The 14,079-nt window shown below is 38.5% G+C and overlaps 1 protein-coding gene across 1 annotated transcript in view; it reads right to left on the bottom strand.

Annotated features, from left to right (window-relative positions):
• Positions 1–14,079, bottom strand: part of LOC150084884 (glycogen phosphorylase-like) — a 227,805-nt gene that overhangs the window by 164,073 nt on the left and 49,653 nt on the right. The window contains exon 4 of the mRNA XM_090376683.1: positions 5,998–6,132. Within this exon, the coding sequence (XP_090232809.1) occupies positions 5,998–6,132 (135 nt within the window). The remainder of the gene's footprint in view (positions 1–5,997; positions 6,133–14,079) is intronic.

The following is a 14,079-nucleotide window of genomic DNA, read 5'->3' on the forward strand; positions in this document are numbered from 1 at the left end:
TAAAGGAACCACTAAGTGGCAGTGATCACAATGTATACATGCAGGATTTATTTAAAGATGTAACTACCATCAAAAGTAAAGTAAAGGATTTTTTCTTTCATAAAGGTGACTGCAGTGGTCTCAGCTAGTTTTTGAATTGTAAACAGTGGGATCAACTGATGATGTTACCAACAGCAAATTCTAAATGGGAAGCATCCAAGGAAGTCATCTTGGAAGCTACTAGGCTTTTCATAACAACTAAGAAATACTGTTCAAGGTTTAGGCCTAAATAGATGTCATATGAACTAATGAGACTCATGGCAGAGAAGAAAAATGCATGAGATAGATGCATATAAATTATGAGGCAACACAGAAACCTATGGTAGATATAAGTTAGTTTGTAATCAAGTCACAACAGATGTTAGACAAGAGAAGGCAGATTACGAAAATTCTTTGATTACATAAACGCTAGAAGGAAGGGGATGAATCAGATTGGTCCACTTGATATCTATGGTTCGACCTGCTCAGATAGCTAACAAACTGAATGAGTATTTTTAATCTACATTCTACATTCATACATGAGGAATTCCATTAGAAGTAAAGGACAGAAGTTTAACAAACTCTAACAGGGAGCTAACTGATTTTGTAATAATTGAGAGGAAAATAGAGGAAAAATTGAAGTTAAACATAAGAAAGGCACCTATGGTGGATGAGATCTATTCAGTTATATTAAGGGAAGCAGTAAGAGACATAAGCAAACACGTAACTATAATTATGACATCATCCCTGGATTCAGGTGAGGTCCCCATGGAAAAGATATGCGTAAATGTATCCTCAATTTAAAAGGGGGATCAAAGGGAGACATGAGTAACTACAGACCTGTCAGTTTAACTTCTGTTCTGGGGAAAATAATGGAGTCACTGGTTACAGAAGCATTGCATGATCATCTAGACAAGACTGCAGTTATAGTTCAGACACAGCAGGAGTCTGTTAAGAGGAAGTCTTATCTAACCAATTTGATTGGATACTATGATGTGGTCACAAAGGAACTGGATAAAAAAAAATAATTTTGATATCATGTATTTGGATTTCAGGAAAGATTTTGATACTGTTGCACGTGGAAGACTACTATACAAACAAGAAGAGTGTGGCATTAAGGGCAAGTTGCTGCTATGGATAAAGGAATGGTTGAGTGGGAAAAGATAGAGAGTGGTAATAAATGGATATTGCTCTTTGTGGAGTAATGTTATTAGTGGAGTCACCCAGGGTTCAGTGTTGGACCCATTCTTTTCTATATTTATAAATGATATTGATGAAGATATATCAGGCTTAATGTCCAGGTTTTCAGACGATATGAAGGTTACAGCAATGAGAGTATACTACTGCAACAGGATCTAGAAAAGTTGGTCGGTTGGGCTGAGAAGTGGCAACTGAAATTTAACATTTAAAAATGCAAAGTACTGCATACGGGTAGCAGTAACCTCAGAGTAACGTACCAACTGTGCAGTACTACACTCAAGGTAATGAAGAATGAAAAAGACCTGGGAGTAATTGTGCAGTCAGATATGAAGTTTTCTAAGTAGTGCAGATAGGCTGCCAGAGCAGCTCATAGGGTCTTGTCAATCATATACAGGAATTTTTCTAGCAGGGACAAGGAGGTGATTATCCTTTTGTATAAGGTGATGGTCAGGCCAGGCCACACCTTGAGTACTGCATACAGGTCTGGAGGCCTAATTTTAGGAAGGATGTAGAGCTGCTAGAACGAGTACAGAGAAGAGCAATGGGATTGGTGAGGAGGAAAAAAGGGGTTGCTTTTACCAAGCATTCAATGCTCAGTCTTCAGTTAGAACAAAAAGTGGTGAAGGTAAAGAAAGCCTGCATGAGAAGTATGCAAAAGTTCGATGAAATTTACCGGTAAAAGTACTTTGCTGTAACGGCATTTGTATTGTTGCTCGCTTGGTAAACAGACGGTGGGTGTTATCGGTCAGGAGTAGAAATTGAATCCCATGGGAGTTTGAAACCCTCCCGAAGTGGAGGGGGTAACCTGATCTTTTTTCTTTAGGATCACTGGTGGACTAGTGGATAAACTGTTTATTAAGAAAAAAAAAGGCAAAGGAAGCCCACACGAGAAGCATGGCAAACTTCAAAAAAGTTTACCGGTGAAACTACGTTACGAACATTTTTTACGATGCCAGAACTTACAATATGACTCTGTTCGTGATTCAATTAGTTAATTCAATTAGTGGTTCTAAAGAAAAAAGGTCAGGTTACCCCCTCCACTTCGGGAGGGTTTCAAGCTCCTGTGGGATTCAACTTCTACGCCAGACCAATAACACCCACTGTCTGTTTACCAAGTGAGCGAGCAGCGCATCCGTAGCCAGGTGGGCAGGAACAGCAGTACATAGCACACACTTCTTGATTTGACTGGGATTCGAGCCCGCGATCACCAAAATACGTAGGATTCAGAAAGGGCAGGGAATGACCGCCACATATCCCCCAGAGCAATATGGCCTTAGTTGCTAATGCTCCTAAAAACCAAATAACAAACAACAAACAAACTGAGTGAGCAACAATACAAATGCCGTTACGACAAAGTACTTTTACCGGTAAATTTCATTGAACTTTTGCATGCTTCTCGTGCAGGCTTTCTTTACCTTAGCCCAAAAAATCTCTCCATGAATAAAATCAAACACAGGTAAAGTATAATTTTGATTTCATTTAAATTACTACATTGAAATATCCCTGTAATTCTGCAACATTGTAGACCTTTTCGCTTGGTTCTATTAAAACTTTTAGGCAGCAGTATTTAAATTCTACTGTACTTCAAGAAAACTGTATTCAGTTTTCAGAATTAAGTATTTTTATTTTCATATTCTATTTATTATTTTCAAAAAAAAAAAAAAAGAAAAAGAAACAGATTTAACAGGAAAAAGAAAAAAAAAACCAGGGGAAATAACATACACAAATAGTATTTTTATAATAATAATAATAATAATAAAAAAAAAAAAAAAAAAAGGGAACAAATCAGATCCTAACATTTGCTGCTTGCAAGTAGGAGGTAAATAAAATGATCATTACAGCACATGGAGTGCTTCAGGTATATCCGTTCTTTTGTGATATTGTGAAAACGTTACTAATTTTCCATATACTTTCCCAATATGTTTAATTACTGCATTTGCCAAATGATATGAGACACTGAACAAAATAAGACAACCAGTGGCATAACTATGCCAATGCAGCCAATGCGGTGCGTAGCACACGACCGAAAGGGAAAAAAATTTGATTGAGTAAAAAGGTAAGTTTTTTTTAGTTATGTTTATGATAATATTTACTGTCTGCAAACAATAATTTTTTTCGCACAAGCATTCGAAAAAAATTATTTGCCCCAATTGAAGTCATGAAAAATACCTGTCCTGTGACTTACTTCAGTTCTGACCATCACCCCTTGGCCATTTGTCTCCCAGCAACATTAAAAAATTTTCATCTTCCAAAGCAAAGACTGACCAGAAAATCATCAGTCCAGCATTTTTCAACATTCTAAAGTTAACCTATGCTCCCTCTTGCTTCCCATGCAATATCCTCTGCTCTTTGCAACCTAGACCTTGTCATCATGTTTTTAATGTGATGACTAAACTTTGAAGTAAATACTGCTGCCTCCAGAACCATATGTCTCAGCAAGAACACAAGCATGGTGGACTCAAAAAACTTGATGGACAATTTGTGCACAAACAGGAACTTTACAAAATTTGGATAAACGCACTGGATCTATGTGACGACATGGCCTGCTCCAAAGACAGTACAATTTTTAACAGAGCCAAGTCACTAGCTATCAAAACCTACAACCAGTGCACTCTTGATAAAGGAAGAACACCCCTTTTCAGAATGTTCAGTAATCTTTCCACATGATTTTGATCCAGAAGTATAGATACAGTATATTATAAGATTTCTACCTTTGTGCCATCTGTTCACACCAATGAGACATCACTCAGACGTGTTAGCCAATATCAAATTTACAGAAGTCCAGCTAACATCTAATGCATTGTCTCCAACAATAACAGCAGGGAATGATACAGTACCACAGTTTGTGGTCATAAGTGCAAATGTGTTCTGTTGATTGCCTCCTTAGAACCTTTAATGAAATTTGGCCCACAGATATTTTCCACTCCAGTGGAATATCTATTAAGTTATGTTTATGATAAAATTTACTGTCTGCAAACAATCATTTTTTTTGCACGGAGCATGCGAAAAAAATTATTTGCCCCAGTTGAAGTCATGAAAAATACCTGCCCTGAGACTTTTTATTGTTAGCTAGCTGCACAGCACAAGCAAAACTGCAGTGAATACAGGTGAAATGGTATTATCATAGCTGCTGCTTCCAGGGCAATTGTTAAGAATTTGTGACTGTGGGGTCATTATTATTGAGTATAGTATTACTATTGCACCAATTTTTCAGGGGGGTCCACACTAAACTTTGCATTGGGGCTCACTTTTTCTAGTTACATTACTGAAGACACCAGATTTTAAAAGGAGAATTTTGGAAAAAAATATTTATTGCATATATTTGAAATCACAAGTCAAAAATTCTTTACAAAGATAACTAAATTTATTTGCATTTATTATTTTTGTGATTGTTATTTGGATAACTAGAAGCCCTTAAGCTGTAATTCTCTAAATATATTTTAAATACCAATTCACAAGTAAAGGTATCTTTTCTCAGTTGGAGGAGGTCCGAAATGTCTTTCAACTGCCCCTCCGTTTTCATGTTCTTCTGCACAATTTAACACCTTCAATTTAAAGCACACGGTACACAAAATCCTCTTCTGTCTTGTACCCATTTCACCAGGACTAAAAATTTATAACAAATTAAAACTACCATACAGCATGAAACACAGAAGTGAGCTACCTTTACAAAATTTGGATAAACGCACTGGATCTATGTGACGACATGGCCTGCTCCAAAGACAGTACAATTTTTAACAGAGCCAAGTCACTAGCTATCAAAACCTACAACCAAAGAGATGTTTTCTCTTTTAACTGGTGACTCATTGATTTATAGAGGGTATTACTGATTCTCCAATTACTAATACTAGTAATTCAGTATGATCATGCTGCTTATTGTTGCACATATAGATCTCAGAAAAAGCACAATGAGGGTAGTCAGTGTCCTATATAATGAAGGTAAGGCACAGCTACAAGGTAATTCCATTGTCATTTCCAGAAAATGGTTTATAGAAGGAAGTGGTGTTTTATTATTATTTTTTTTTTTCCATGGAAATAAAGGAAAAGTTCTAGTGACATGTTTAAGACCTCACTCACATATGCTAAGCAATAATCAGGGTTACCAACCTTTGCAGCATGCCACATCATGTTGAAAGTGCATCACATGCCATATAAGGGAATATCATAAGTTACTGAAATCAATGCATCTCCCACCCATTACTGATCCTTGCCCCTTTCCACTAAATGCTTTTGCTAACTACATAAATGTCAAATAACATAAATAACTACATGTGCAATTGTCAGTCTCTCCATGGCTGACTTTGGGTAGTGTTGGCAGCTCTTAATCATCACTGTCCTGGTCTTTCTCATGATATCCTCCAGCTCGGTGTTAGTACAGTCTATGATCCCAAAGGAGTAAGTTAGCACTGGGACTGCACAGGCTTTTATGACGTTAACTGTGTTCTCACTATTCAGTTTTTCTTTGATGGTATTTTTCAGTCAGGTAGGCCTTGATCTCCTTGTTCTGAGTCTGCATTATCCTTAGGTATTTGTAGGGCACCCCCCTGTCATGGCTTCAATCTCTTTACCAGTCTGTAGCTGGTAATTTCGGCCAACTAATTTCCTCTGATGCAATCCGTGGGTATTGCATTTGTAAAGACCAAATTCCATCCTGATATCATTGCTGAATTCTTTCAAATTATTATTACTATTATTGACATACTGTGATGAAAGAGTTAAGCAAGTAGTGAACAAAATCAATGATCAGCAATAAAAGCAAATATGCTATAATCAACTTACCTGAGTGTCTACCCATGCACATCCTCCTTTACCTGAATGTTCAACACGACCATAGAAGTGAACTGGCAACATAAATTCTGGCCTAGCTTTTTCCCAGGGATTACCATACCTCAGCCAGTCATCAGGTTCCTCAACCTAAAAATTGTTACAAAGAAAAAATTTAGTTACAAAAAATTCCAGGAATAATTAAAATGTGCATTTAGATTTTTAAAAAAATAGCAGAGAAAACAAAATCATGCTACCTTCACCTGTAAATTAAACTTATATTCTAAATCCAAGAACACAATAATTCAATTTTTTAAAATTTATATGTACATATAATAAATAAAAAATTAAGAAAAAAGAACATGCATCAACTATTTGCATTTCTTTAATCAATCTGGTTAAAGAAATGCAAAAAATTTATTTAACTAGTGAAAATGCTAACACAATGTCAACAGATATGAAATTCAATATAAGAAATTAATTATTATAATTCTTATTTTTACTAATATTTTAAACTGTATTAATTGAAAAAAGTAAAACAGGAAAAAATTAATAGTCTACATGATCATTCTAAAAAAGTTCCGGATGTTATTTGAAATAAAAATTTGCTGCCCTAAATATAACATAAGATAATACAGGTAATAGCAAGTTGGCCCTCTTTTAGTAATGATAGCAGCAATCCTCCTAGGCAATGATTCCAGAACTATCTTGTGGTGTTTGTTGGCCCTAGGTACTCTTCATTTGGTGTTTGTAGGCACTCTTCCTAAGTACTCTTTATTCCAAGGCTTCACTACATTACATAAAATATATTAAAATGCTCTTGCATTAAAGCTAATTTTTTTGTTTTTAGAGAAATTCAAAAGAGTTTCCATAAATCAGGTTTTGAGGTTATTTCCACAATAACCTAATGTTATTTATTCCCTAATGTTACCATAATGTTATTAATTCACTAGTGTTACTTATTCTTGGAGGATACCACCACCACCACCCAGACGGCACCGCTTTGAAGCCTGTTGGCTTACTCATCAGTGGGTGCGCAAGTACTCTGTTGTTGCGAAAATGACAACCCAGTTATGAAGTATAACTCCACAATAGGAGAGATGCTTGATGGTGTGCATGGTTTAATCTAAAAATATTTCTTGGCTAAATGGAATAAATTTCTTGGAGATAGAGATCTGCAGATTTATTCAACAAGTACAGGTCAATGTTGAAAAAAAGATAGCGAGTTAAGTTTGAATGGGAAAGACACAATAGGAGGGAGTATATGATGAGAGCCTTGTCGATCAATTTGGCCCTGGAGAGATTCTGCAAAGCTCAAGGGATAGGGAGAGATGCTTAATGGTGTGCATGGTTTAATCTAAAAATATTTCTTGGCTAAATGGAGTAAATTTCTTGGAGATAGAGATCTGCAGATTTATTCAACAAGTACAGGTCAATGTTGAAAAAAAAAGATAGCGAGTTAAGTTTCAATGGGAAAGACACAATAGGAGGGAGTATATGATGAGAGCCTTGTCGATCAATTTGGCCCTGGAGAGATTCTGCAAGGCTCAAGGGATAGGGAGAGATGCTTAATGGTGTGCATGGTTTAATCTAAAAATATTTCTTGGCTAAGTGGAGTAAATTTCTTGGAGTAAGAGACCTGAAGATTTATTCAACAAGTACAGGTCAATGTTGAAAAAATGTAGCGAGTTAGGTTTGAATTGGAAAGACACGATAGGAGGGAGTATATGATGAGAGCCTTGTCGATCAATTCGGCGCTGGAGAGATTCTGCAAGGCTCAAGGGGTAGAATTTTTTTCAGCCTAGTCTGTGTTTGTTGACAGGAGAGACTGCTTCTACAGGGATGGGATACACTTAAATAGAAAGGGTGCAAGAATATTTGCTGATGCTATCAAGGCAGCGTAAGGTGGGTCAGAAAACTGCTAACTTGTGGGGGGGATATACAGACTAAAAGGTTAACAGTGGCCGCAGGCATAGGCAAAAGTGATTCTTCCATTGCTTCTATTAGAATGAGCAGCAGCCTGGAAAGCAAAGCAATGGAGAATTCCAGGACTGCTGGGAGTTATAGTGGAACAATAAGTACATGGGTTGTGTTAGGGAAAGTAAGGGTAGAAACAGGTGCATGTATACTTGCATGGACACCAATGCTAGGAGTAGAGTTAATAAATTTGATGAGTTTGAAGTGCTAGTCAAGACATCAAAGGCAGATATTTTTTGGGATATCAGAGACGTGGTGTCACACAGACATAAGCAGTGCAGAATTGGAATTTGGAAGTACAATGTGTACAGAAACGATAGACAAGACAAGAAGGGAGGAGGGGTTATGTTGTTAGTTAAGGAACACATAAAATCTAAGGAAGTGCATCCAATTGATGTTGGTGGACAATGCAATGTCTGAGTCTGTTTGGTGTGAAACTGAGAAAGCACTGGGAAAGGAAAAATGAAAGTAGGTGTGTGTTATAGGCCTAATGAATCTGATGAGTATAATGAGCATTTATGCAGAGAAACAGAGTGGGCCAGTAAATCAGAATGTCTTATAATGGGGGATTTTAACTTTAAAGATATTAACTCGAACTTGTGGATTGGTCACTCGCACACTAGCAAGACTTGTGGATTTATTGAATGACTGTTTTCTACAGCAACATGTTCAAGAGGCAACCAGAGGGAGTAATACTCTTGATCTGATTATCAGCAGTGATTATTCATGCATTAAGAATTTGCAGATAAAGGAACCACTGGGTGACAGTGATCACAATGTTTTGCTTTCATAAAGGTGACTACAGAGATCTCAGACAGTTTTTAAATTCTGTACAGTGGGATCAACTGATGATGATGATACCAATGTTTAATTTTAAATGGGAAGCCTTCAGGGACTTAATTTTGGATGCTACTAGGCTCTTCATTCCAACTAAGAAATACTGTTCAAGTTTTAGGCCTAAATGGATTTCAGATGAATTAATGAGGCTTCTGGCGGAGAAGAAAAATGTATGGGATGCATATAAATTATCAGATGACACAGAAGCCTATGGCAGGAATAAACTAGTCTGTAATCAAGTCACAAAAGAGGTTAGGCAGGCGAAGGCAGATTAAGAGAAATCTTTGGCAAAGGATGCAAAGAAAAACAGCAAAGAGTTCTTTATTATGTAAACTCTAGAAGGAAAGGGATGAATCGGATTGGGCCACTTAACACAGATGGGTTGACTATTGATGATCATGCTCAGGTAGCTGATAAACTGAATGAGTATTTTGCATCTACATTCACATATGAGGAGTTATTCAATGAGAGAAGTGCCAGAAGCTTATCAAACTCTAACAGGGAGCTAAGTGATTTTGTAATAACTGAGAGCAAGAGGAGGAGAAATTGTTGAAGTTGAACATAAAAAAGGCATCAGGAGTGGATGGGATCTATCCAGTTATATTAAAGGAGGCAGCAAAGGAAGTAAGCAAACCCTTAGCCATAATTATGAGAGCTTCCTTGAACTCAGGTGAGGTCCTCATGGACTGGAGGAGTGCAAAAGTGCAGCCATTATCAACCCACTGCAGGATAGAGCCTCCTCAACAATTCATGCTGAGGGAAATGGACCATAATCTACCACGCTGGTCCAGTCAGGGGCTTGAACCCTGGTCTACTCAAAGTGCATGTGCTACAGCACTACCGCTCCTGACCACTCGGCTACGGAGGCAAATGTATCACCAATTCACAAAGAGGGTTCAAAAGGTGACAAAAGTAACTATAGACCTGCTAGTTTAACTTGTGTTCTGGGGAAAATAATGGAATCAAGGGTTAAAGAAGCATTTCAGGATCATCTAGACAAGACTGCAGTAATAGCATAATTAAGACACAGCATGGGTTTGTTAAAGGAAGGTCTTGTCTGACCAATTTTATTAGCTACTATGATGTGGTCACAAAGGAACTGAATGCCAAAAATAATTTTGATATCATATACTTGGATTTCAGGAAAGCTTTTGATACAGTTGCACATGGAAGACTGCTGTACAAATTGGAGAGTAATAGCATTAAGGGTAAGATGCTACAATGGTTAAAGGGATGGTTGAGTGAGAGACGACAGAGAGTGGTAATCGATGGACACTGCTCTTCGTGGACAAATATTATTAGTGGAGTTCCCCAGGGTTTGGTGTTGGGCCCCATTGTTGTTTTGTATATTTATCAATGATGTTGATGAAGATATGTGAGGTTTAATGTCCAAATCTGCAGATGATACAAAGGTTGGCAGGGTTGTTAACAACAGTAAAGACAGTATGCTATTCCAACTGGATCTAGATAAGTTAGGCAAATGGGCTGAAAAGTGGCAACTGAAGTTTCACATTGACAAATGCAAAGTACTGCATATGGGTAGCAATAACCCAAGAGAAATGTACCAACTATGTAGTACTACATTCAGGGAAGTGAAAAGTGAAAAAGACCTGGGAGTAATTGTGCAGTCAAATATGAATTTTGTTGAGCAGTGCAGAGGGGCTGTCAGGGCAGATCATGGAGTCTTGTCAATGATATATAGGAATTTTGCTAGCAGGGACAGGGAGGTGATTATCCCATTATACAAGGCAATGGTCAGACCACAACTAGAGTACTGTGTACAGGTCTGGAGGCCTCATTTTAGGAAGGATGTAGAGTTGCTAGAACGAGTACAAAGAAAGGCATTAAGATTGGTGAGGGGAACAAAGGGGTTCTTTTACCAAGAAACTTAAGTTCTGCAAATAGCAGCACCTGGAGAGTAGGCACCTGCGAGGTGATCTGATTGAGGTGTATAAGGCCTTGAATGGGTTGAGCTAGCTGAATGCTGAGAGGATACTTCAGCTTGCTCAGACTAAGAACCTGAGGGGACACAGATTCAAACTGTGGAAAGACAGTTGTAGAATAGATGAGCGGAAATTTGCGTTTAGCCAGCGGATAGTTGATTGGTGGAACAGGCTTCTATCTTTTGGTGTGGAAGTTGATTGCCTAAATAAATTTAAGTCTGAGCTGGACAGGCATTTGGAACAAATGGAGGGGCAAAATGGAAGGGTTTTTTTTTGGCTGATGCTGCATAAGCTTGCTTCCTTGCATCGTATGCCTCTACTAATGCTAATGCTAAATGCCTAAGAGTACGAAAGAGTTTGTTTGTGCATGGGTACTGCACATTCATCATTTCTACTACCCAGGTAGTATGAATGCATTGTTTAATTATATCTCATATTGTGAATCAACTTTTACAACCAGTGGCTGAGAATAAGTAACATTATATATGTCAAGAATAAGTAACATTAGTCTACTCCACTGAAGTATTACTTATTGAAAGCAGTGCAATACCTTGGCCACTCATTGTGAAGGTTGATTCACAATATGATATATACCCCAGGGGCTCACATCTGGTGAGTATGGGCTTGGCACACCCAGGGTCCTGAGCTGGATATCATCATTCTTCTCTTTCTTGGTGATTCCTTTCTACTCTTGACCCTATCTCTCTCTCTCTCTCCCCCCCCTCTCTCAGGGTAACTCGGGAATTTTTTTTGGCTAGTGAAGCATAAGCCTCGGGCTTCCTTACACCATATGGCTAATAATAATAACAATATATTTAAACAATGCATTCATACTACCTGAGTAATAGAACTGATGTATGTGCAGTACCTGCATAAAGGCTGAGATGGGGGAACCCCTCATGCCGTTAGACATCAATACACTTACCCATGCATAAACAAATTCTTTCATACTCTTAGGCATTTAGCCAAGAAATATTTTTAGATTAAACCATGCACGCCATCAAGCATCTCTCATATTGTGGAGTTATACTTCATAACTGGGTTGTCACTATTGCAAATGTATCACCAATTCACAAAGAGGGTTCAAAAGATGACAAAAGTAACTATAGACCTGTTAGTTTAACTTGTGTTCTGGGGAAAATAATGGAATCATGGGTTAAAGACGTGTTAAATCATGGGTTACCTGTCCACCCACTGATGAGTGCCGACCGGGCTAGTCGAGTGGGTAAAGTACCTACCCGGCAACCCCAAGGTCGCGGGTTCGATTCCCGCCTCGGGCTTGGATCAAAGTACTGCAAAAACCTTGGGAGGTGCAATATGGCCACAGAAGCCGATGCGCCAACAACTACCAAATCAAAAAAAAAAAAAAAAAAAAAAAAAAACTGATGAGTAAACCAAAAAAAGCTTCGAAACGGTACCGGCTGGGTGGTGGTATCCGCCAAGAATAAGTAACATTAGACTTCTCCACTGGTGAAAAATTACTTATTCAAAGCAGCACAATACCTTGACCACTTGTGAATGTTGATTAACAAAATGAGATATATTTAAACAATGCAGTCATACTACCTGGGTAGCAGAACTGATGTATGTGCAGTACCAATGCATAAACAAACTCTTTCATACTCTTAGGCATTTAGCCAAGAAATATTTTTATTGTTCAACTGTCGATGATCCTGCTCAGATAGCTAACAAACTGAATGAGTATTTTGTATCTACATTCACACATGAGGAATTCTGTAAGGTAGGGGAGGACAGAAGTTTACTAAACTCTAACAGGGAACTAAATGATTTTGTAATAATGGAGAACAAAGTGGAGGAGAAACTGCCGAAGCTGAACATAATAAAGGCACCTGGTGCAGATGGAATCTATCCAGTTATATTGAAGGAGGCAGCAAGGGAAGTAAGCAAACCCTTAGCCATAATTATGAGAGAATCTTTAGATTCAAGGAGGTCCCCATTGACTAGAGATGTGCAAATGTATTCCCAATTCACAAAGGGGGTTCAAAGGGTGATGTAAATAATTACAGATCTGTTAGTTTAACTTCTGTTCTGGGAAAAATAATGGAGTCACTGGTTAAAGAAGTGATGCAGGATCACCTAGACAAGACTGCAGTAATAGTTCAGACACAGCATGGATTTGTTAAGGGGAAGTCAAGTCTGACCAATCTGACTGGATACTACAATGTGGTCACAAAGGAACTGGATGCAAAAAATAATTTTGATATCATATACTTAGATTTCAGGAAAGCTTTTACTACTGTTGCACATGGAAGACTGCTGTACAAATTGGAGCGGTATGGCATTAAGTTGCTGCAATGAATAAAGGGAGGATTAAATGGGAGACATTCTCTACGTGAACTAATGTTATTAGTGGAGTCCCCTAAGGTTCGGTGATGGGTTTATGGCTTTTTTTGTATTTATTAATGATATCGATGAAGGTATATCAGACTTAATGTCCAAGTTTGCAGATGACACAAAAGTTGGCAGGGTTGTTAATGATAGTAAAGACAGTATGCTACTGCAACAGGATCTAGAAAAGTTAGGTAGATGGGTTAGTGGCAACTGAAGTTTAATATTGACAAATGCAAAGTACTGCATATGAGTAGCAGTAACCCAAGAGAAATGTACCAATTGTGTAGTACTACACTCAGTGAGGTGGAGAATGAAAAAGAGCTGGGGGTAATTGTGCAGTTGGATATGAAGTTCTCTGAGCAGTGCAGATGGGCTGCCAGAGAGGCGCCTCCATAGCCAGGTGGGAAGGAGCAGCAGTGCATAGCACATGCTTCTTGATTATACCAGGGTTCGAGCCTGTCACCACCAAATACAGAGGATGCGGAAAGGTCAGGGAATGACCACCGCATATCCCGGATCAATATGGCCTTCGTTGCTAACGGTTCCTAAAAACCAAATAACAAACAAACAATAACAAGCTGCCAGAGTAGGTCATGGAGTTTTGTCAATGATATATAGGGTTGTTGTTGTTGTTTGGTTTTTTTTTAGGGGCATTAGCAACTAAGGCCATATTTCTCCGGGGATATGCGGTGGTCATTCCCTGACCTTTCCGCATCCTCTGTATTTGGTGGTGACAGGCTCGAACCCTGGTATAATCAAGAAGCATGTGCTATGCACTGCTGCTCCTTCCCACCTGGCTATGGAGGCGCCTCTCTGGCAGCCCATCTGCACTGCTCAGAGAACTTCATACCCTGACCTTTCCACATCCTCCGTATTTGGTGGTCACGGGCTCGAACCCCGGTCTAATCAAGAAGCGTGTGCTACGCACTGCTGTTCCTGCCCACCTGGCTACGGAGGTGCCTGATATATAGGAATTTTGTTAGCAGAG

Source organism: Mastigoproctus giganteus, chromosome 6, assembly GCF_048544385.1.
Source record: "Mastigoproctus giganteus isolate SK-2022 chromosome 6, ASM4854438v1, whole genome shotgun sequence".
Lineage (NCBI taxonomy): Eukaryota > Metazoa > Arthropoda > Arachnida > Uropygi > Thelyphonidae > Mastigoproctus > Mastigoproctus giganteus.